We start from the raw sequence: 24,719 nt of genomic DNA, 5'->3' as shown, positions 1-24,719 counted from the left end.
AGGCATGACGTCAAGGTGCCTAAAAATTAGGATATCAGAACACTGTCGAAACATCAAAAATGGATTTGAAAATCACACAGTGTCCAAGCATTTTCTGACACACCACCAAAAAAACCCCAACGTTCTTAAATTCACCCCTATTCAAATATGCAATATTCCATGGCGAGGCGGTGATATAAGAAATATTCTGGGAAAAGCCGAAATGGAATGGGTTTTTAATCTTAAGACACTAACCCCAGATGGCTTAAATGCAGAATTTGACCTTTTTAATTTTTTGTAATTCTTTGTATTGTTTCATAATAATTTATATTCACTTTTAATTAATATGGTTATTAGGATTATTCTTTTAATAGTAGCAAAATACATTGTAACCTTTATTAGTAATATTTACCCATATACAATCTGCAACTTTATTTTCCTCTTTTTTTAACTTTTTTTTTTTTTTTTATATTTGCACATAAAATTGTATTATATTGTCACTGTTTTTTAATGTTTTAATATTCTGTATGTTCTCCCCCAACCATAATTACATTCCACCCCTTTGCCCTTTAAATATAGTGCCCACCCTTACATTTCACCCCTTTTGCCCTTCAACAATATGGCCGCCTTCTATTTACACTCCACTCTACTAAGATGGTCCCAGGGCCACGCCCTTGCGACCTTTAACCTTTCATTTCACAACCTAATTTCTTCCCTCCCTCACATAAAAGCCTATTTCTTTTTATACCCCTCAGGTCATATGGGGGCTTAGTACTACCCTATACTATTAAAATATAAAAACGATTATTTTTTACTGTTTTAACTTGTCCACCTATTATATGTGTAAACCAATGTCATGTGACCAGGACTACATTTCCCTGCATTCCCAGCGAATACACACAGCATTATGCCGACCCCGCCCACCTTTTTGGTTTAAATACGGCCACGCCCTCGCGACCTTTAACCTTTCATTTCACAACCTAATTTCTTCCCTCCCTCACATAAAAGTCTATTTCTTTTTATACCCCTCAGGTCATATGTGGGTTTAGTACTACCCTATACTATTAAAATATAAAAACGATTTCTTTTTCACTATTTTAATATGTCCACCTATCATATGTATAACTGAAAGTCATGTGACTGCAGTCACATGGTAATGATGCCATTTTGGCGCCAATCTTTGAAATTCATTGCAAATTAGCTGCCTATATAATGTGAATAGCCAGGATTATTTATTCTACACTTGAAAAAGCCTACTGTTTGGCGAAACGCGTTGTGTATTTTTACTCTGTTTTATATTAAAGTATTTTGTTACTACCTTTTACTTTGGGTTAGTTCATTTACTTTATATGCTGCTGTTTTATCCTGGCTGATCTTTTTATCATCATTTTTAACAAGATCCAGTACTGCAAAAGAAATCCCTGGTGGGGATTATTCCACCTACGCTTGGTTCATAGAGCAGTGTGGCTGCTCTGAACACTGTAAGTACGTTTCTTTTTATCACTTTGTCATTTTTACATAAGGAAAACACTATGGGCCCTCTCTTGTGATTTTATTTTTCATAAGACCGGCACTACAAGCATCACTAGAGGAATATCCTACACGTGGGGAGTTTAAATACCACTGTATGCTGTTTTACTCAGAGCTGGTTATAGCTCTCTAAATTGTAAGTTGGCACTCTTAGGACCTCTGTGTTGTCTGTTGTTGCAGTACTACCTAAGTTATTGCACCATTGGGTTTTTTTCTTTTATATATTTTATATGCTGACGTCTGTCTCAGAAGTTTTAAAGAATCGTGTGGAGACTCCAATTGCCCAGTTATATCCTACATGTGGGGAGTATCAAATACCACTGTAAGCTGTTTTACCTAGAGCTGGGCTTAGCTCTAAAAATTGTAAGTTGGCATTTCTCTACGTCTGTGTTGTTCGTGATCCTCTCTACCATACGGTTTTGCACTATTGGTCCCCCCCTTCTCTGCTTTTGTGTTTCATATCCAACCACTGCGATTCCAAAGCGAGAACAGAAGAACATTTACTCAAGGTCTACACTGTACCTATAGAGACTTTCCTTTTTGTGTTATCGTTTTCGTTTATTTTATCCAGCGCACCCTGTATTTGTTGTTTTTTGTTTTCTCCATTTTCTGAAGGGTTTGAGGGTAGCCCTTCCTTTCAGGTGTGCAGCTTTTTTTTCCCCCTTGTGATCAGTACTGTAGCGCTGTTCCCCTCCCACCTTTTCTCAAAACGCCAAATGACTTGGACAAGACTGCCCCAAGGGTTTAAAAATTCACCTACCCTATTTGGTTCAGCCCTAAGTCAAGATCTACTGGATTTCTAGTCCATCCCAGGAGAGTGTGTATTGTTACAATATGTAGATGACTTGTTGATAGCAGCAGTTACAAAAGAAATCAAATACGCAGCTGAAATCCTACAACTATTGGAAGCAGTGTGGGAGCCGAAAGAAGTCGGTATCATACATTGTCGAGCGCATCTGAGAGGAGGTGGTGATGTAACCAAGGGAAATCGGATGGCAGATAGTGCAGCTAAGCGTGCTGCTGAATCAGGAAGACAGGAGTATGTGGGGCATATAGCTGCTCTTATACCAACTCCACTGTCCCAATGGACTCCAGTTTATACAGCTCAAGAAGAGGAGTGGTTAAAGACTGAACCAGGAAAGTATTTGGAGAACAAGTGGTATCAGCTAGAAGATGGAAGAATAGTCATACCAGCATCACTAGCGGTAGAAATTGTCCAAAATTATCATAACGGGACACATTCTGGGAGAGACAGCACAGAAGAATCTCTCAGAAAACATTTCTACATACCAAGATTGTCCAACTTGACTCAGGCCATTGTACGAAGATGTGTAACGTGTGCTAAAAATAATGCAAGACAAGGACCAGTAAAGCCACCAGGAGTCCAGTTTATGGGGGGACTCCCCATGTCCGATTTACAAATTGACTTTACAGTGATGCCTAAATCGGGTGGACATCGTTACCTGCTGGTAATTGTGTGCACCTATTCAGGCTGGGTAGAAGCATGTCCTACTCGTACAGAGAAAGCAGGAGAAGTTGTGAGATTCCTGCTACGAGAAATAATACCCCGATATGGACTACCCTGTTCTATAGGATCGGACAATGGTCCAGCTTTTGTTCATCAGTGCCTACAACAACTGACTCATATGCTTGGTATAAAGTGGAGGCTTCATACAGCATATAGACCCCAGAGTTCTGGTAAGGTAGAGAGAATGAATAGAACTATTAAGAACCAGTTGGCTAAAATGTGTCAGGAAACCCAACTTAAGTGGAACGTTCTCTTACCCATAGCTCTATTGCGAATCCGCAGTACCCCTACCAGAAGGATGGGCCTCTCTCCTTTTGAAATTATGTATGGGCGACCACCTCCCGTACTTGGTAACTTAAGGGGGGATTTGAGTCAGTTGGGAGAAGGAATTACCCGGCAGCAGGTTGTAGAGTTGGGTAAGACTATGGAGGAGGTACAGAAATGGGTACAAGATAGATTACCTGTGAATATTTATCCCCCTGTTCATAGTTATCCAGGAGATCAAGTGTGGATTAAAGAGTGGAATAATGTACCGTTAGGGCCCAAGTGGAGAGGTCCTTATGTTGTTCTTTTGTCTACCCCTACAGCGATAAAAGTAGCCGAAGTGACTCCGTGGATACATCACTCCAGGGTTAAACCAGCAGCAGTCGATTCTTGGCAAGTTACAGCAGATCCAGAGAATCCCTGCAAGATCCGGTTAAAACGCACTACTCAGTCGGAGTAACGAGGAACTATTGTGGATTACAAATTTTATTATTTTTGGGATTTGGTGCGTGAGTGAGAAGGCCATAATAAAGCCTGTCCGCCCACCGACGTATAGTTTATAAGCCAGGAAAAGTCTCGAAGGGACTCCTGTGAAGACGAGCAGAACTCCATTCCCTGCAGCCCTTACATCCTGGAAGCTGAGGTGCCTTCGCACGGACGAAGACTGAGGATGACGGCGAAAGATGTGTTTTTGATAGTGTTTATTTATGTGTGTTTTTATATTCAGGAAGGAAGAGGTACCGACACTCCTAGCTGTGAGGTATGCATTAAGACTACGAGAACAGGTAACCATATTTCCCAAACCCTAATTTGGCATTCACAATACGAGTGTAAAGGAGATGTATCGAGATGTAGATACCTAAATATAGATTATAGTGTGTGCCATTTAGGAGTAGGAGAACCTAAGTGCTTCAGTCCGGAGTATCAACCCCGTACAATTTGGTTGACTCTCAGGAATGGAGATCCTCAGGGGACCCTAATTAATAAGACGGTGTTAGAATCCGTACATTCTTCGGGTGTTCTGCTATTTGATGCGTGTAAGGCGATATCAAGTGGTAGAAAGCCGTGGAATGTATGTGGGGATCTTAGATGGGAGAGGACGTATGGGTCTAATGATAAATATATTTGTCCCAGTAGTAAAAATAAATATGTAAGTCCTAGATGCCCAAATAAAGACTATAACTTTTGCCCATATTGGTCTTGTGTGGGGTGGGCGACTTGGGGACAGACAGTAGACAAGGACATGATAGTGACTAAGTTGCCGACTAGCCCATATTGTAAGTCTATGGAATGTAATCCCATCCATATACTTATAAATAACCCCGATAAGTTCTTAGACAAATATGGCAATTTATTTGGGTTTCAAATATACGGGACGGGTTTAGATCCTGGGACAGTATTATTTATAGGGATAGAGACTGATACGGTATCCTCCCAAACTCATCAAGTATACCATTCCTTTTATGAAGAGATGAGTATAGATAATAAGATCCCCCATAATGCTAAAAACCTGTTTATTGATTTAGCTGAAAGTATTGCCGGTAGTCTTAATGTTACCAACTGCTATGTGTGTGGAGGTACTAACATGGGAGACCAATGGCCTTGGGAAGCAAAGGAGGTAATGTCCGGTTCTGAGGCAGTTGACCAACTAATATCTACACAAGCCGATTATCATATGAGTGTTAGAGGTAAATCTGAGTGGAGATTAAAGACCTCCATCATAGGTTATGTTTGCATAGCAAGGAAAGGAATAATGTATAATACTTCTGTAGGAGAATTAACTTGTCTAGGGCAAAAAGCTTATGATGATGATACAAAGAATACAACTTGGTGGTCGGCTTCAAATGTCTCAGAACCATCTAACCCGTTTGCTAGATACGCCAATTTAAAGGATGTGTGGTTTGATTTATCCATCACATCTACCTGGAGAGCCCCAGCAAATTTGTACTGGATCTGTGGTAAGAAAGCCTATTCGGAGTTGCCACAGGACTGGGAAGGGGCATGTGTGTTGGGTATGCTCAAACCATCCTCCTTCTTGTTACCGATTGAAACAGGTGAGACTTTAGGTGTTAAAGTGTATGATGTGAATCATAGGAAGAAAAGGGGACCCATAGAGATAGGCACCTGGGAAGATAATGAATGGCCTCCCCAGCGTATCATAGATTATTATGGGCCAGCCACGTGGGCTGAGGATGGTACCTTTGGTTATAGAACCCCTATTTATATGCTCAACCGCATTATCAGATTACAGGCGGTGGTTGAGATTATTACTAACGAAACATCACAAGCGCTCAATCTTCTAGCGAAGCATAACACCAGGATGAGGACAGCAGTCTACCAAAATAGATTAGCCTTGGATTATCTTTTGGCAGTAGAGGGAGGTGTATGTGGGAAGTTTAACCTGAGCAATTGCTGTCTTCAAATAGATGACGAAGGGCAAGCAATAGCTGAGCTTACTAGCCATATGGTTAAACTAGCGCATGTGCCTACTCAGGTATGGAAAGGGTACAATCCAAGTAGTTGGTTTGGTAGCTGGTATGAGTGGTTTGGAGGGCTTAAGGCAGTGGTAGGTGGAGTCCTACTGATTTTAATGTTGTGTCTACTCCTGCCGTGTCTTATACCCTTAGTAGTTAGGTCTGTGCAAAGCCTGATAGAAAATATAGCAGAGAGGAAGGCTGCTGCACAGATAATGGCGATTTATAAGTATAAGGCTCTAGATCAGGGAGAACCAATGCAGGAAGATGAGTGTTAAAAGATTCACATCATAAGATAAGTCTGGTCTGGTTCAAGGTAACTTGCGGTGTATGCAAACCAAGGTTAAGTGATGCCTCAAGTAATTGTGAAATATCAAGAGGCATCAAAGGGGGGAATGTGGTGGAATCTCGGTAAAAATAAATTTAGTAGGCCGAGATTACCACGTGGCATGTGTACGTGCATATGCTGACGTATCGATCAGTTGGTTGCACGAGGCAAGATACGATCAGTAGTGTACGGAGCATGTGCAAGAATACAGGATGTAGTATTCCCCCTCCTCCATTGTGCTGGACAAGCCATGCGGTCAAGCAGGAAGTTAATTCTTATTTGTATTGATTGGTCAAGAGAATGTGCGGGTGGAGCTTAATATGGGAGGAGTTATGTGCCTATATAAGGAGCCTGCACTATTGTCCGGGGCTCAGAACTTGTGGTATTTTGGTGACGCTAGTCCCTCTGAGTCCCGATCGGTGATCCAATAAAGAATCTCTTCCTTCCTGAAGAAACCTGTGTCCATCTCTCTGTGCTTCGCTTCCGTCAGTTTCTCCGGTATCAAAGATACGATCAGTAGTGTACGGAGCATGTGCAAGAATACAGGATGTAGTATTCCCCCTCCTCCATTGTGCTGGACAAGCCATGCGGTCAAGCAGGAAGTTAATTCTTATTTGTATTGATTGGTTAAGAGAATGTGCGGGTGGAGCTTAATATGGGAGGAGTTATGTGCCTATATAAGGAGCCTGCACTATTGTCCGGGGCTCAGAACTTGCTGTATTTTGGTGACGCTAGTCCCTCTGAGTCCCGATCGGTGATCCAATAAAGAATCTCTTCCTTCCTGAAGAAACCTGTGTCCATCTCTCTGTGCTTTGCTTCCGTCAGTTTCTCCGGTATCAGTATGAGTTGAAAGCAATGTGTTAACCTGCCCCCAGAGATCTCTGCCTACCAAGATCACCCAAGGTTGGACAGATTCGTACTTGATAACACCGAGGTGTAAAATACACATTATCTGTGCAGCTGCAGAAGAAAAGCTGGAGCCTGCTCCAAAACGGTTTAATACAATACAAGTGCTGCAGTGTTTTGCTGCTTGGTGTTCGTTTAAGTAAATGGAGGGAGAAGTTTAAGTTAAAAGACAAACTGTAAACTTTGAGATGGTGAATGTCCACTCCAAATAAATTCTACTGCAGAAGAGCCATGCTGAGCAGAACACACTCTCTCTACCAAGAACTTTCTGGGACTAGACCGGGCATATTCCAAGACACACCGCTTAGCAAGGCTCCTTCCAGCCACATTACCGTAACTGTGGGTTTCATAGGTCTGCACACCCTTCATTGCACAGCTACGAAAATACATTTTATTTAAAAACGGTGACTCTTGCAAACTATTCAAACAAAGGCTGTTTTTAGATCAATTGAGGGCATTACCATCAATCTCATCTCCATGCCTATACATTGTCAGCTGTGTATCCTTTTGAAGAATTCTTTTTTTTTTTAAATGTCAGGACTGATCAAATTAAATAATTTGCTTACTTCAAGTCTTGCAAAGGTTAATAGTCTGCTTCTCAAATTGTGGAAAATGGTTCAGGACATAAAAGGGTTAAGAGGCATGAATACAAAAATATATCCTTAGTATCAATACGGTCTGCAAAGCAGGTGAAGAGCTTCATGGGCCAACACTGAATAATTTGTAGGATTTAATTATCCAGCCCAAACCAATTATTCTATTCAAAGAGATAATTGTTGCAGATAAAACAGTTCACGCATTTAAAGAAGGAATCTGCAATGTTTCCACTACGCGTGTCAGTAATATCCATAGCTCAGCCATCTGGCACTGCCCAGGATTAATAGCAGATAAAATAAACTCCCCTCCTGGTGATTTATGAAATGGGAACATGAGCTGGAAGCAAGATTGGTCCAATTTCAGATCAGCCTCCCCCAGAACATGTGCCTCCACCCTGCCCGTTCCGTAAGACGGGAGAATATAACAGCTGGTTCTCTGAAATCTGAATTCCTTAATACTCTACCAGTCAGTGCTGTTAAGGGGAGCCACAATAAAATGTTGTATAATATATTAATACATGGCAAGTTGTAACGTTAAAATCACATTTAGTTTAGACTATATTCTAGTTATTGGCTCCTCTATCCACCTCACACAATGCAAAGCCTACTTCCTCTCACCTGCAGTTACATACACATTCTATTAAAAGCAACGCATTTGTTCCATCGAATAAGCCTTCTGATCGATGAGACCTGATTGCTACTATGGGGTCAAGAAGAAAAACAATTCTCTTTTTTGTGGCATAAGTGGAAATTGCTTCAAATAGCTTCTTTTTTTTCTTGCCCTATTTTGGATGAACAGCATAAAATGATGTGTTTTAAAGGTTGGACTCAATAAATATGCAAACTATATCACTCACAGTCTTAGAGAGAACTGAATCCATGAATTTGTTTGACTGATTTACAGATCTGATCCTTACCTCTTACTGCTGCAGTTACTGGTCACTTGTCCACGAGTATCATATCCAACCACCAGTCCCCTCTGCGTGAGATCCTGTAAAGATCGCTCCAGGTAGAGATACATTCCCTGTAACGAAACACGTAGATATAGTGAGAAATACCTCCAGGTGTAAATACTCCAATCTGTGAACACCCTAGCTACGTCCCTGTAGTATATCAGGAGTCCCATGTATCCCTCAACCAGGTGACTCCATTCACCATACATTTAAGAAAAGTTGTACTTGCCTTTTTTCAAGCACTGAGACTCCATTTGTACTGCTTGCATCTCTCCCTCCCCTGACTTACTCGAAGTGGAATGGCCCCTTCTAGCGATAGTCCAATCCAATGGTCCGCACAGAGTAGCAATAGGGACCTGATTCACATGCGCGACAGGCACTGCACACAATCCAATGCTTTCCTGTAGGAAACATTGGTTATGTACAGCTGAAGGGCCTCTCCAGATGTCTTGAAGACAACCACTCGAGGTTGGTTTAACCCTGCAATGTGAACATTGCCATTTATAAAAAACAAAAGTGCTCTATGAGACTTTAGTGGCCCTTTGAAGGGACACCCAAGACCCCTACAAGCACTCTAACTTGCTGAAGTGCTTCAAACGTGAAGAGTTTGTCCTCATTTGCTCATTTTACAAAAAGTTCATATTTCAATAGAAATTGGCACATTTATAAATTAAAGGGACACTATACTCACCCAGACCACTTCAGCTCAATGAAGTGGTCTGGGCGCCAGGTCCCCCAGATTTAAACGCTTCAGATGTAAACATAGCAGTTTCAGACAAAATGCAATCTTTACATTTGGGGTTAATCCAGCCTCTAGCGGGGGAGGAGAGGTCACCAGCACCGAGGGAGCCAGACACGGGATTAAAGTAACTAACTGAAGTTAGCAGCAAGGGGGTGGGGGGGGGGGGGGGGGGAACCTAAGGGTTATATGGTGTCAGGAAAACGAGTGTGTTTTCCTGACACTATAGTGATCCTTTAACTTTGTTAAACCCCGTGGCAAACTTGCAGACCTTGGACAGTCACAGAAAGTCTTTGCGAGGTTAGAAGGGAAGGGCTTGCAAAATCTGCAGTTTTTGCAAGCGGTTTTGAGATACAATGGAAAAATGCATAATTAAATGTTTACATTGGGGTGTATCTTATATTTTGTTATTAGGCAGCGGATGTTCCCTTTAATAGGAAAAGGGAGCGCACTTGATTTATGAAGTCACTTTTTTATGTCTGATAAATTGATAATTTGACAAGATTTAGCATTATTTTCTCTCCTTTAGGAGACTGTAAATTCTGTGAAGATTCTTTACTCATTAAATCTTTGCGTTTAAGAAAAAAAGTGTACGTGAAACTACACAAATAACTTCTTTTTTGGAATATCCAATATTTTTGCACAAAACTGTTGGTTATTGCATTGTTTATAGATTAATCTTTGGTAATTTTTTTTTTTTTTTTTGTCTCCTTTGCAACCTGCTTGCAATAGTGCCTTTGTATATGATTAAGCCTATATGGGCAACATGATTGCTTTTGTGGTTTTTTTTGTTTTGTTCCTTTGTTCTTTGTCCAAGAAGCTTTTCACAGATTTGCAGTATCAAATCTTACATTTTTGTTTATACATATTTTTATTTTATCTTAATGCTCCTTGTGACTGACTACCTGGCACCCCAACTAGGTGCCTCCTCGAGTACTATCAGCACCGCACCGGACACCATCAGCACTGTAGACCCCACCCAAGCATTACAGCTTGGTTGGGGTCTCGCAGTCCCATCCCACCCTGGACCAAACTCCTGGATCCAGCTCCCAGCGGGAAGGCCTCTCCATGAACTTGAAGACCAAAACACTGCTGCCGGTGTTCGCGGGGACAAGATGGCCGCCACCTCATGGTCTTTCATGCGAACAGCAGCCACCCAGACGAACACTTAAAACACAGCGGTGGAAAAGTGTTACAAACTGTCAATTAGGCTTAACAAGCTCCCGGTTGGTCTCTGGTTCGTGCGGCTGTTCAGGAACCGAACCATATAATCCCAATTGCCCTTTTAAAGTATTTTAGCCAGGTCTATTCCAGTGGCAAGGTTCTGTTCGCCACACTAATGGTTGTAGGTAATAAACCATATCTGGTTACAACTACATGTCTGTTCGTCCACCCATTGTAAAGCGCTGCAGAATTTGATGGCGCTATATAAATAACATAATAAGAACGTCTAATTTTAGATACAATACTTACAATTTTGCAAGATTAAATTACTAGGCCCATGTCACCTACTGGGCAGAGTAGCAGTCACATTAATACACCAATCGTAGGCATTCTGTATTATAACATGATCTATTTTTAATTACTGTTACAACAGTGGTGAGATTTTCTTTCCTGTGTTAGACTTGATGTGTACGGTAAAGAACTTTAAATATATATTCTGCTACATCCCCAGATTGTATCAATACATTTTACGGATACAGTGGGCAGTTATTGTAGGTGTAGTAGAGTCAAATTATAGGCATTCCTAAAATGGAATTTGATGGATTGGTTTGCTGAGATCATGTTTCCCTTTTGGAACAACAGGTCCCAATTCCAGACTACTCCCATCAATGCATTGTTTGAAAAAGCAAAACATAATTCAGTCAATAATCAGCGATTTGTGCCAGAATGGAAGAAATAACACATTCACATAACATTACATTTTTTATATGTAGAACTTATTAGATGCTACAGATTGCTTGTGAGTGATTCTCTCCTAGAATGTCCTTCAGACAGCGTGAACCTGGTGGTAAATATACACACAGAAATAGAACACATGAATAAGTGATGCGAAAAGGCAGCCTCAGTGTATGCATCAGCTATTTGGAAACCCTGATAATGTGGGAATGTTAATGGAGAGAGATAGTCATCAGATGTTGTTTAAAGCGGACTGAACAAGAAAATGAATGTCAAAACTAATCCCGAACAATTTAACAATGATTAACAACTGCTTTACTTTCTGTGGATGGAATTTACCACTTCATGCCGGCTGACAGAGGATATGGCAGCAATTTACGTTGTTCTTCACTCCAAAACTCAGGTATCGATGATAGTGGCAAGACCTGATTATTGCCAATTTTTTTTACTAGTGTCCAGCAACAGCCCACCCCAGACTGCCCATGGCATTCAAATGCAGTGGCATCAACAAGAAGCGATTGGATGCCCGCTGCCACTAACAAATCGCTGGTAACACGTGCAAGTGCTGAACATGCCAACTGCTGCATGTAATGGGCTCAAGCATGAGACATTTAGCAACAGCTTCCCAGAGGCTGTCCCCGTATTGGAACGCTGTGACAGGCTGTCAGTCCATGCTGCATGCAGGCAGTGCCTGGTACACCGCATGATCAGTTTGTACTGGGCTATAAGCAGTCCAGTAATACGATATGACTGGCACCCAAGCAGACTGATCATCCTGGGAGCAATGTCACCCCAAAAGGTTTCAATATTTTGCTCATAAGTTCTACACAACTAGTGCAAATAAAGACTTCAATGTTGTAAAACTGAACGACAAGGACAACAGGAGAAACCTTACAGGTGGAGGTCCCCCTGTTCTCCACCATAGCAACCACAACACATGTGCTATGGTTGCTATGGTTACTCCTCTAGCCTGGGCAGAGTAGAAGCCAAACCAGAGGTGCATTTTACAATAACGTAACATCCGCAAAGCTACGGACATAATGAGTACATTTCTCAATGTTTTTAAACTGAATATAACATTGGGCTGTCATGGTTATGGTGGTTGGGAATGTTCCTTACGTCACAATAAACACTGCTATCATTGAATGCACAGAAATTACACGGAAGAATTAAAAGGACAAATTGTAAGAACAAAAGGGGAGGGTGCAAATCCCCCCTAGTGAGGGCGCTAATCAATACTGACAAGTACGTAAATATATTAAAGTGTCAAAGTTTATTTACATAGAAAGAATAAAATAAAATACTGAGCAATAAAAAACAGAGCCAACACCAACCACTGAGCTAGCAAATACAAAGATGAAACAAACAACCCTGGGTCGCGACTCCTAGGGCTGAATATACTTGCGGCTCCTATTACAATAGTGGTGATGAAGTCTCTGGACTGCAATGTACAGCATCCACAGCTCCTGAGGAAGTCCCGGAAAACACAGGACGAAACGCGTTGAGCTTTTACATTGCAGTCCAGAGACTTCATCACCACTATTGTAATAGGAGCCGCAAGTATATTCAGCCCTAGGAGTCGCGACCCAGGGTTGTTTGTTTCATCTTTGTATTTGCTAGCTCAGTGGTTGGTGTTGGCTCTGTTTTTTATTGCTCAGTATTTTATTTTATTCTTTCTATGTAAATAAATTTTGACACTTTAATATATTTACGTACTTGTCAGTATTGATTAGCGCCCTCACTAGGGGGGATTTGCACCCTCCCCTTTTGTTCTTATCCTTTGTTTCTTAGGCTTTACTGGGGTGAGCCTATTTGAGTGGCAGCTTTTCACCTATAGATTATATCTATTTGCACCTTGTCTCTGGATTCATTTCTATCTTATATTGAAAAGGGCAAATTGGCCCAGAATACAAAGTTATGGTTAATAAGCAATAACTGCATCTTCCTACTTGGCTGCATTCCATACACAGAGCATTGTTACACAATCATAAAGGTTTATTGGGCCACTATAAAGTCACGCCTGGATAAACAGTGAGAGCACGCAGGGAAGCACATGCTGATCCGATAATGAGCATGCATAATAAACAGTGAAAGCACGCAGGGAAACATGCAGCAATTAGACAGGGAACATGTGTAATAAACAGTGAGATTATTTAAAGAAACCTGCACCAGTTGGAGAACGAACAGGCATAATAAATAGTGAAAGCATGCAGGGAAACACATGCTGATAAGATAATGAGCATGCATAATAAACAGCGAGAGCATGCAGCATCAAACAGACAGCAAGCACGCATAATAAACAGCGAGAGCATGCAGCATCAAACAGACAGCAAGCACGCATAATAAACAGCGAGAGCATGCAGCATCAAACAGACAGCAAGCACGCATAATAAACAGCGAGAGCACGCAGCATCAAACAGACAGCAAGCACGCATAATAAACAGCGAGAGCACGCAGCATCAAACAGACAGCAAGCACGCATAATAAACAGCGAGAGCACGCAGCATCAAACAGACAGCAAGCACGCATAATAAACAGCGAGAGCATGCAGCATCAAACAGACAGCAAGCACGCATAATAAACAGCGAGAGCATGCAGCATCAAACAGACAGCAAGCACGCATAATAAACAGCGAGAGCATGCAGCATCAAACAGACAGCAAGCATGCATAATAAACAGCGAGAGCACGCACCATCAAACAGACAGCAAGCACGCATAATAGACAGCAAGCACGCATAATAAACAGCGAGAGCATGCAGCATCAAACAGACAGCAAGCACGCATAATAAACAGCGAGAGCACGCAGCATCAAACAGACAGCAAGCACGCATAATAAACAGCGAGAGCATGCAGCATCAAACAGACAGCAAGCACGCATAATAAACAGCGAGAGCATGCAGCATCAAACAGACAGCAAGCACGCATAATAAACAGCAAGAGCATGCAGCATCAAACAGACAGCAAGCACGCATAATAAACAGCGAGAGCACGCAGCATCAAACAGACAGCAAGCACGCATAATAAACAGCGAGAGCACGCAGCATCAAACAGACAGCGAGAGCACGCAGCATCAAACAGACAGCGAGAGCACGCAGCATCAAACAGACAGCGAGAGCACGCAGCATCAAACAGACAGCAAGCACGCATAATAAACAGCAAGAGCATGCAGCATCAAACAGACAGCAAGCACGCATAATAAACAGCGAGAGCATGCAGCATCAAACAGACAGCAAGCATGCATAATAAACAGCGAGAGCACGCAGCATCAAACAGACAGCAAGCATGCATAATAAACAGCGAGAGCACGCAGCATCAGACAGCAAGCACGCATAATAAACAGCGAGAGCACGCAGCATCAAACAGACAGCAAGCATGCATAATAAACAGCAAGCATGCATAATAAACAGCGAGAGCATGCAGCATCAAACAGACAGCAAGCACGCATAATAAACAGCGAGAGCATGCAGCATCAAACAGACAGCAAGCACGCATAATAAACAGCGAGAGCACGCAGCATCAAACAGACAGCAAGCACGCATAATAAACAGCAAGCACGCATAATAAACAGCGAGAGCATGCAGCATCAAACAGACAGCAAGCACGCATAATAAACAGCGAGAGCACGCAGCATCAAACAGACAGCAAGCACGCATAATAAACAGCAAGCACGCATAATAAACAGCAAGCACGCATAATAAACAGCAAGCACGCATAATAAACAGCAAGCACGCATAATAAACAGCGAGAGCACGCAGCATCAAACAGACAGCACGCACGCATAATAAACAGCGAGAGCACGCAGCATCAAACAGACAGCAAGCACGCATAATAAACAGCAAGAGCACGCAGCATCAAACAGACAGCAAGCACGCATAATAAACAGCGAGAGCATGCAGCATCAAACAGACAGCACGCATAATAAACAGCGAGAGCACGCAGCATCAAACAGACAGCAAGCACGCATAATAAACAGCGAGAGCATGCAGCATCAAACAGACAGCAAGCACGCATAATAAACAGCAAGCACGCATAATAAACAGCGAGAGCATGCAGCATCAAACAGACAGCAAGCACGCATAATAAACAGCGAGAGCACGCAGCATCAAACAGACAGCAAGCACGCATAATAAACAGCAAGCACGCATAATAAACAGCAAGCACGCATAATAAACAGCAAGCACGCATAATAAACAGCAAGCACGCATAATAAACAGCAAGCACGCATAATAAACAGCAAGCACGCATAATAAACAGCGAGAGCACGCAGCATCAAACAGACAGCACGCACGCATAATAAACAGCGAGAGCACGCAGCATCAAACAGACAGCAAGCACGCATAATAAACAGCAAGAGCACGCAGCATCAAACAGATAGCAAGCACGCATAATAAACAGCGAGAGCATGCAGCATCAAACAGACAGCACGCATAATAAACAGCGAGAGCACGCAGCATCAAACAGACAGCAAGCACGCATAATAAACAGCGAGAGCATGCAGCATCAAACAGACAGCAAGCACGCATAATAAACAGCGAGAGCACGCAGCATCAAACAGACAGCAAGCACGCATAATAAACAGCAAGCACGCATAATAAACAGCGAGAGCACGCAGCATCAAACAGACAGCACGCACGCATAATAAACAGCGAGAGCACGCAGCATCAAACAGACAGCAAGCACGCATAATAAACAGCAAGAGCACGCAGCATCAAACAGACAGCAGGCACGCATAATAAACAGCAAGCACGCATAATAAACAGCAAGAGCACGCATAATAAACAGCGAGAGCACGCATAATAAACAGCGAGAGCACGCATAATAAACAGCGAGAGCACGCATAATAAACAGCGAGAGCACGCAGCATCAAACAGACAGCAAGCACGCATAATAAACAGCAAGCACGCATAATAAACAGCGAGAGCACGCAGCATCAAACAGACACGCATAATAAACAGCGAGAGCATGCAGCATCAAACAGACAGCAAGCACGCATAATAAACAGCGAGAGCATGCAGCATCAAACAGACAGCAAGCACGCATAATAAACAGCGAGAGCATGCAGCATCAAACAGACAGCAAGCACGCATAATAAACAGCGAGAGCATGCAGCATCAAACAGACAGCAAGCACGCATAATAAACAGCGAGAGCACGCAGCATCAAACAGACAGCAAGCACGGATAATAAACAGCGAGAGCAGTCAGCATCAAACAGACAGCAAGCACGCATAATAAACAGCAAGAGCACGCAGCATCAAACAGACAGCAAGCACGCATAATAAACAGCGAGAGCACGCAGCATCAAACAGACAGCACGCATAATAAACAGCGAGAGCACGCAGCATCAAACAGACAGCAAGCACGCATAATAAACAGCGAGAGCACACAGCATCAAACAGACAGCAAGCACGCATAATAAACAGCGAGAGCACGCAGCATCAAACAGACAGCACGCACGCATAATAAACAGCGAGAGCATGCAGCATCAAACAGACAGCAAGCACGCATAATAAACAGCGAGAGCACGCAGCATCAAACAGACAGCAGACACGCATAATAAACAGCAAGAGCACGCAGCATCAAACAGACAGCAAGCACGCATAATAAACAGCAAGAGCATGCAGCATCAAACAGACAGCAAGCACGCATAATAGACAGCACACAGGGAAACACGCATCAAGGATAGTGAGCAGCCATCATAAATAGCAAGTGCATGCAGTTAAATGTGCATCAATAAGATAGTAAGCAGCTATAATAAACAGGGAAGCATGCAACGCACACATTAGGTCTTTCCCAGAGGAAAGGAATGACTCAATGCTTTCCAATGGGGATATAGAAAACGGTAGACAGCTTCCTGCACAGCGTTCAGCTTCGGTTCACAATGGAGTTAAAGTCTGGTAGACAGCCACTAGAGGCATTCCTAACACTGCAATCAACACAGTGCAGTTTCTCTAAATGTAATGCAATGTTTCAGCTACAGGGTACAACCAGATCCCTTCAATGAGATTAACTGGTTTGGGTACCTATAGTGTCCCTTTAATAAGACAGCGAGCAGGCATACAAGAGAATTGGGCAATGAGGCTGCAGGGTATGATCTATACACCAAAACCACTCCATGAAGTGCTTAGAGTCTTCCTTTAATGCTAAATATAGCCTACAGTAAAAACACACATGCACTGTTTAAACGTATACTCCAAGGTCATTCTGTCAACATTAAACTCATGCTGGTAATGACATAAGGAGAGGAGCACTTGCACACCATCTATATCACTGTTACAAATACAGAGCACGATTACTTGGAGAGAAAGAGGGACAAATGTGAAGTCACCCCTAAATGGCTAGTCCAAACACCATGGCTATTTCAGTGATGGCCATGGTGCCTGGAGTCTGTATGTGCAGTGTTTCACTTTCAAATGCTGAACATATGGAGTCTAACCCCCTATGCTGCCAGAGGTGTAACTCCAACTCCGACAGGGTCATAAGGGTGTCTTAGCCCCTATTACCTCGATCTCTGGGTTGGCACATTCTTATGCAAAGGTTTTCATTCAATGATGAGAGCTGTCAGCTGACGCACTCAGCCAATGAATGGCTAGTGGGATGGACTTTCGGCTTCAGGACAGGTGGCACCCGACAGGAACACAAGTAAGAGGGAAAACAATTAGCCAGGGTGCTCCAGCCATCATAACCATTACAGGGTGTTGGGTATTATGCTTAGCCTTAGAGTAACCCTTTACAGATCTTCAGTTTTCAAAGCTCTTCACACACAGCATGACGACACCGGGTAACGTTTCATGGCCACAATTCCACAATTCTTTACAAGAATTGATTCCGATATCAGGCATGAGAATCTTATTGTGGACACATTGGGCTGCGGCAATGAGCTGTGTCTGTTATAAATTGAATGTGGTCTTTTGGGGTTTGGGGGTGGGGGAGGGGAAGAGGAATAAAGCAATTATAAATAAATATATTGAAACATTAACATGTTCCTTTCATTCTGTGTCCATTGCGCACTGCAAACTAAGATATTGACAGAATAATAAAAAAATCCATGCTTGATAAACACAATTTGAAACACTGATAAAGCAGGCCAAGTTCATTCACTCCCACTGGTGTTTGCTCAGTGCTAATTAAAACAAAGCTCACTCCTGTGTAATCGACCTTAATGGTTTCAAATGGCAAAGTAAAACGGTGTTATCTTTGTATGGCCAGTGAGGACTTATTGAAATGGAATTAATACGGTTAGCGTTTGCCAAGGATCAGTGGATGATTCCTGTAATGCAGGTCAGCACCTCAGACAGCAGTCTGGAGAATTGGTTGAAAATGTATAGCGCTAACATAGTCCACGGTGCTGCATGATGGGTGTATTAAACCATGTGACCTCCTGTAAAAGAATGTATTTAAAATAGATTTCGTACAGGATGCAGTTTAGATTACATTGCTATTTTAGTTTTATGGGTATCCAGATGAGGCCAGTCCTTACACAGCATGAAATTACACTCCTGAGACTCTGATGTGCATTGGAAAAAATAAAACAAAATAATATGTAAGTTCCAATAAACAGCAGGCACAATAAGAGCGAAAATTGTGTGTGTGCGTAAAATCTTTGCATTTGGGAATTATTCACTAAACAGCAAATTTTGATAACCTGCCAAATAATTTGGTACATTTGGGGGGGAGGGGAAAGGGCGGGGAATGAGGGGGAATAGGCACAGATGAGAAACTATTCACTAATTCTGTAAATTTAATCTTAAACAACTAGTGAAATAAGCCCTTATTTGGGCTGGGCCCCGAGTACTTCTGATTTCTCCAATATACGATTTAACGCATGTAACGAAGAACATCCGAAGGGAAAGTCTTTTAAACTGGTTGTAAAATATAAGATTATGTTATTTTATCACTCCTGTAAATCATATCACATTATGCATTTTTTTAGATTACTCTGCAAATTACATTTTGCTGGTCAAAGGCACACTACGGTGAGAAAATACAAAACAAAATTAAAAATCCTGTAGCAGATTTACCCCAAATTAAAACATGCAATTATACATTTTTCATTGGGGGCATATCTAACAGCTTGCAAAATCTGCAGATCTTTGGTCTGCGGTCTTTTGCAAGTTCTCCCTTTCTAACCCCGCCCAGACTTTCTGTGGCTGCCCAATCACAGACTTCCCAATGCAGCTCTATGAGAAGTATTTGCAAGGCAGGTGCTCAGGGTAATTACTGCCCATTAAATGTTATCACCACTAAGCTAAACAAACCAGGAAGTAACAGGACATGCTGTCTGCTTGAAAGTCAGGGGGTGTAGCAAGGTTAATTTACAAAAGTGTACATTTCTATTGAAATCTGTCCACCTCACCAGTAAGAGTCCATGGCAAGTCTTGCAAAACACCCAATGATATATATCCGTCTGCTTTAGCATACTGATTGAAGGGCCTTCATATCCCTTTTTCTATAATCGTAAAAGCAACGTGGATTTTGTTGGCGCTATACAAAATTATATACACATTTTAAAATGGGACCATCATATTAAAAAGATAAAAAGTGTATGCAAGTTATGGATGAATTTCAAACTTTTATTCTATGGGCTTTCCCAAGTTATTTTCCAGAGTATAGTTTCATGTGTCAGACCCTTGCTTTGGTGAATTATTATTATTACTCTCAATGGGTAGCTGGTGAGACTGTGAACAGACGGGAGAAGGCAAAACGATCTGTCCAAAACAAACTGAAATTCAAGCTGGTCAAAAAAATAAAAAAAAATAAAACAAAACAAAACTCAGGATTCCAAATAGTGCCAAGTATAACACACACAGCAATGTTTAAGGAAACAATCTCTGAATCATCTATTACAGCAGCTTGCATACTCAAGCATACATTTTGCAATTCCATGTATAATTCTGTAGAAAACCATGTTTGGGGATTAAACCCCAATGTGATCATCCCATGATGTGGATTTCTGACACGCCATGCACCCAGCTGCTTACCTGCGTTGTTTGGATGATAGTCAAGTCATTGATACAAGAGAATCCGGCTCCCATGGCGGAGCGCAGACCAGCAGTGCCAAACGACATGCGGCAGCACAGCCGCTCTCGCAGCTCCTTGTTCATGCCATTGTGCAGCAACGTCTCAATCTGGGCTCTCGTTTTAGGATTCTGCCGGAAAGACAACAAAACACCCATTTAAATATATTGGTCCATTATTGAAATCAGATAATGAGGTAATCACCCGCACACATTACATTGCAACCTGACCCACGCATAGTAATTTACAGCAGTTCACGGTATCCCCTATGTTTGTAGACTACACTCCCCATGATGCTCACTGAGCCTGGATGGACAAAGTTGGTTACCACTGCCCCATACCACTGATTCCTAAATCTGGCCAGTTTAGTAGCAAACAGGCCTCAGTGGAACGCCAACCTCTCCCTACCCAAACAGGCCTGGCTGAACAAGCAGAGGGAAACAGCCTCTGCATAATATCACCAGCACCCCCAGAGGGATCGCCACCAGCAACAAAGCATGACTTTTGATATTCTGTTACACGACTTTCGACTTTATCAAAAGAACTAGCAGGACTCAAGGCAGACCTACAATGCACAAAGGACAGAGTACAGGCCGCGGAGACTGATATGGCCGAAGTCTCAACTAACCTAACAAATGTACAAGATTTAGTATATAAGCTCCAGAAATCTCACCACAACATTGCACTACACCTGAATGCCCTTGAGACAGTGCTTTTCCTATGGGGAATGCCTAACGCACTCGCATGCGCATTAGATCCCCCGCCAGATGACATTGGAGGAGGCAGAGTTCTGACCTAGTGCCAAGAGACAGCTGTGCTTGAATCTGGTAAGAGTTAAATGTTTTTTAACCCTTTATGTGCTGGGGGGGGCACAAGGGAAGGGAGGACTAAAGGGCACTATAGTGTTATTAGGAAAACAGATTTGTAATCCCTTTGTATAGAATCCCTTTAAGTGTGTATATTTTTACATAACTGACAAGGACGCTACTTTTCTTTCATAGGAGCTAAAATTTTAATTTTATGTTTTGTTTTTTTACTTCCTGTATAGGATTGAAATTCTAATACTTGCAAGAAATGTTACGCATTCGTAAATTACCTCTTTTAGATAAAATGTCAACTAAGCCAGACAAAAATGAGAAAGATGTAAAAATACCACTTCCATATTACATTAGTGCCCACACACAGTAAGTATAGTTGCTTTGATAAAAGCAGGTTCCTCTAAGATGCAGAAATCCAAGACTGTAAATAAGCCCTAAATCTTATTTTTTCAAATGGGAAGTGATAATGGACCAGATGTTTCTCTGCAAAATCATGAATACAATATAAAATTCAGAAATCTTAAGCGTTTCCTTCCGTACAATCCAGAGTAGGAATTAATTAAGAGGAATAAGAATAGTAATAAAATAGAAGAACTCAAAATCCCATGAGATCGGTTTCTGCAGTTATTATTATTGCCATTTATATAGCGCCAACAGATTCCGTAGCGCTTTACAATATTATGAGAGGGGGTATTTAACTATAAATAGGACAATTACTAGAAAACTTTCAGGAACGATAGGTTGAAGAAGACCCTGCTCAAACGAGCTTACAGTAAACAAAACTGATTTACAATCAATGTAAGAAATAACATACAGCTCAGGGTGTTTGTTATCTGGGCAGGAAGGTAAACGGAGCGGATGTGGAATATAAATGCATGTGACATTTAAATCACAAAGGTCAGCCAGCATCTCACAAGCCCGAGCCAGCACTTTCTGCATTAGGCCAGCTTCAGCAATATACTCATGTGAGCTTCTAACTACTCTACATTCACACATAATGGAATGCAGGAACAAGGTTTGTGTAAAAATTAATCTCCCAGCCCAATATTGCAGGGATGCTTCCATAAGATATAAAACATCCAATACATAATCTGCCATCTAACTGTATTAATCCGAAAACAGAGACTCTAAAAAGAAACACTACAGGTAGAGTACGTTAGAGCAAATACAATACGCTATGACTTTATTTTACCATATCTATAGGAGACAGAATGGAATATAAATTCTAGCCCCTTCCTCTACAGGATGAGTTTGATATTAGTTCAGAATAGCAATGCTGTCCCTCTTCTTGACATTAGAAAAATAATTAAAAAAACTCTTATGGGCAAAGTGCAATAGATCAACCACATTATACTAACTTTAATTCTCTGCAATCTGGAGTTTAAGTGAATAATCCTGTTAAACATATAATTACATATAAAGAAAAGGTTGATTTTCAGTGATTTGAAGTGGTCATGGTGCCGAGAGGCTGTATGTCACTAGTCTAATACTATCCTTACCTTTTTGTGTCATTTTACCCCACTCCCTCTAGCATGTAAGCTCATTGAGCAGGGCCTTCAACCCCTCTGTTCCTGTGTGTCCAACTTGTCTGGTTACAACTACATGTTTGTTCATCCACCCATTGTAAAGCGCTGCGGAATTTGATGGCACTATATAAATAAAAAAATAAAAAATAATAATATTATTATTAATATGTGCAGCGTGTGAAATGCTGCCGGAGGTAAAACTCCACCTCCGGCCGCATCATCGGGACCTTGTCATCCAGTCCGTAATAAGTGTTCTGGGCTGGCTATAGTCAGTTCAGTGCAAATATCGATGCACAGAAACCGTCGTAAACCTGCTTACAGAAAAGACTCGGCACCGGCAGGACCGGGTATGAGGGCAAATGGTTTTTCCCATTGCCGGGGGAACAGCCCCAGGATACCCCTACCATCATAACAAATACAGCGGGCTATCAGTGGCTATGATGGTTGGAGTAACCTTTAAATGAGAATATAAAAAGGATAGAGAGTGTAGATGGGCAACCCCTTAATATAGGAATGTATGGCTGAGCTGGGGCTAGGTGAGAACACAATGGATACACTGAAATCTCTCGCACCCAAGGACAAACGACAAAGGGTAAACAAGATTAATCAATTTCATTATACACCCCTAACATTATTATAGCCTGCAGTGCAGGGAGTGTCTACAATGAGACAGACTGTGATCTAATATAGAATAATAATTGTATTATGAATAATAAAATCTGTTTCCAAGTGCAAAGTCTGGTCCTGTATGTTTCATCACTGCCATTAGGCTTTCTGAATCACTTGCAAAAATGGCATCAGTAATTAGTGACATATGGAATTAAACACATGCCCAGTGTAATAAAGGTGCCATTTAGAAATTATATATAGGGGTGGTGCACACTCTATGAAGAGTTTTTTCCCCTGCTTCTACAATAAACATCATCTATGTCGTCAGAGTTTAACATCATTTTAAATAGTCCAAATTGTTAACCCCTTCCTGCAGGACCCTGTCTGACCAAGTGTAAATGCACATTTAAAGACTGGTGACTGTCATATTGTAGCTGTGACAGGGGTCCTGACTAACCCCATATAGACATGGAATAAAAGATTTCAAGATAACAATACACAAATACAGTGAAATTACCGTCACAATTCAATGTCAAAAATGAAAAAATGTACCACTACAGAAATTGGTGATGAAAGTAACACTCTAAACCAGGGGTAGTCAACCTGGTCCCTACCACCCACTAGTGGGCGATTTATGATTTCAAGTGGGCGGTGGTGGGTTCTGAGGAAAATGTCTGGTGTGCCTCAATGGCCGTGGGACAAGCCCGGCAGGGGAAATCCTTTCATCTCCCCTGCCGGCCCATGCAGAGCCATCCTTGCTCTAAGCCCTCTTAGGCTGGTGAGATCAAAGAGGGAGGGAAAGGCCAGGGAGGCTGTGTTCCTCCCACGAGCAGGCTGGTCGGAGTGTTGCCACGCGTTAACATAGCAATGTTCAGATACAGTGCTGTTTGTGGAGGACTGCAGGCTAAAGTGAACATGCCACCACTGGACAACCAGGACTTGCAGCATTATGTCCCTCCTCCCTGGTAATAGGTAAGAAGAAGGGTGGGGGAGACATTAATATAGATTTTCACATCTCACCCACCTAAACACAGCACAGACTAAACCCCTTACACACACACACACACACATTTGCGCTATAAAATTAGTTACTGTGGCACTGGTGGGCAGTAAGGATATTTTACCATCAACAAAGATACAAAAGTGGGCGGTAGGTATTAAAAGGTTGACTACCTCTGCTCTAAACCACCAACAAAACTAAGAACATTATTTTGTCTCCTCTAAGCGAGAGAGAACTTATTTCCATTAAAGAGAAAAGACCTCGAAAACACATAATGGTAAAAATAGCCAAAATGGGAAAAAAATTGGGCAATACTGGAACCTAATGCGTATTAGGCCTTCCCCACAGGAAAGCATTAAATCAATGCGTTCCTATAGGGAACGGCAAGACGCTGCAAGTCCTCATGCACAGCGTGATGACACCCAGCATCGTTTCACATCATTAAACTCAGTGAAACTGCAGGAAGTTTTCTAGTGGCTGTCTGGGAGACGGTCACTAGAGGCGGTCTTAACCCTGCAATGTATATCGCAGTTTCTGTTCCCCTGCAGGAATAA

At 42.0% G+C, this 24,719-nt stretch overlaps 1 protein-coding gene across 1 annotated transcript in view; it reads right to left on the bottom strand.

The window, feature by feature from the left end:
- Positions 1-24,719, bottom strand: part of PGM2L1 (phosphoglucomutase 2 like 1) — a 75,064-nt gene that overhangs the window by 33,935 nt on the left and 16,410 nt on the right. Inside the window, exons 2-3 of the mRNA XM_063432347.1 lie at positions 20,176-20,343; positions 8,523-8,629 (exon numbers count right to left, since the gene is read on the bottom strand). Of these exons, the coding sequence (XP_063288417.1) occupies positions 8,523-8,629; positions 20,176-20,343 (275 nt within the window). The remainder of the gene's footprint in view (positions 1-8,522; positions 8,630-20,175; positions 20,344-24,719) is intronic.

This window comes from Pelobates fuscus, chromosome 1 (assembly GCF_036172605.1).
Source record: "Pelobates fuscus isolate aPelFus1 chromosome 1, aPelFus1.pri, whole genome shotgun sequence".
Lineage (NCBI taxonomy): Eukaryota > Metazoa > Chordata > Amphibia > Anura > Pelobatidae > Pelobates > Pelobates fuscus.
Note: the sequence above shows the minus strand (reverse complement) of the source record. Positions and strands in the feature narration are given on the sequence as shown.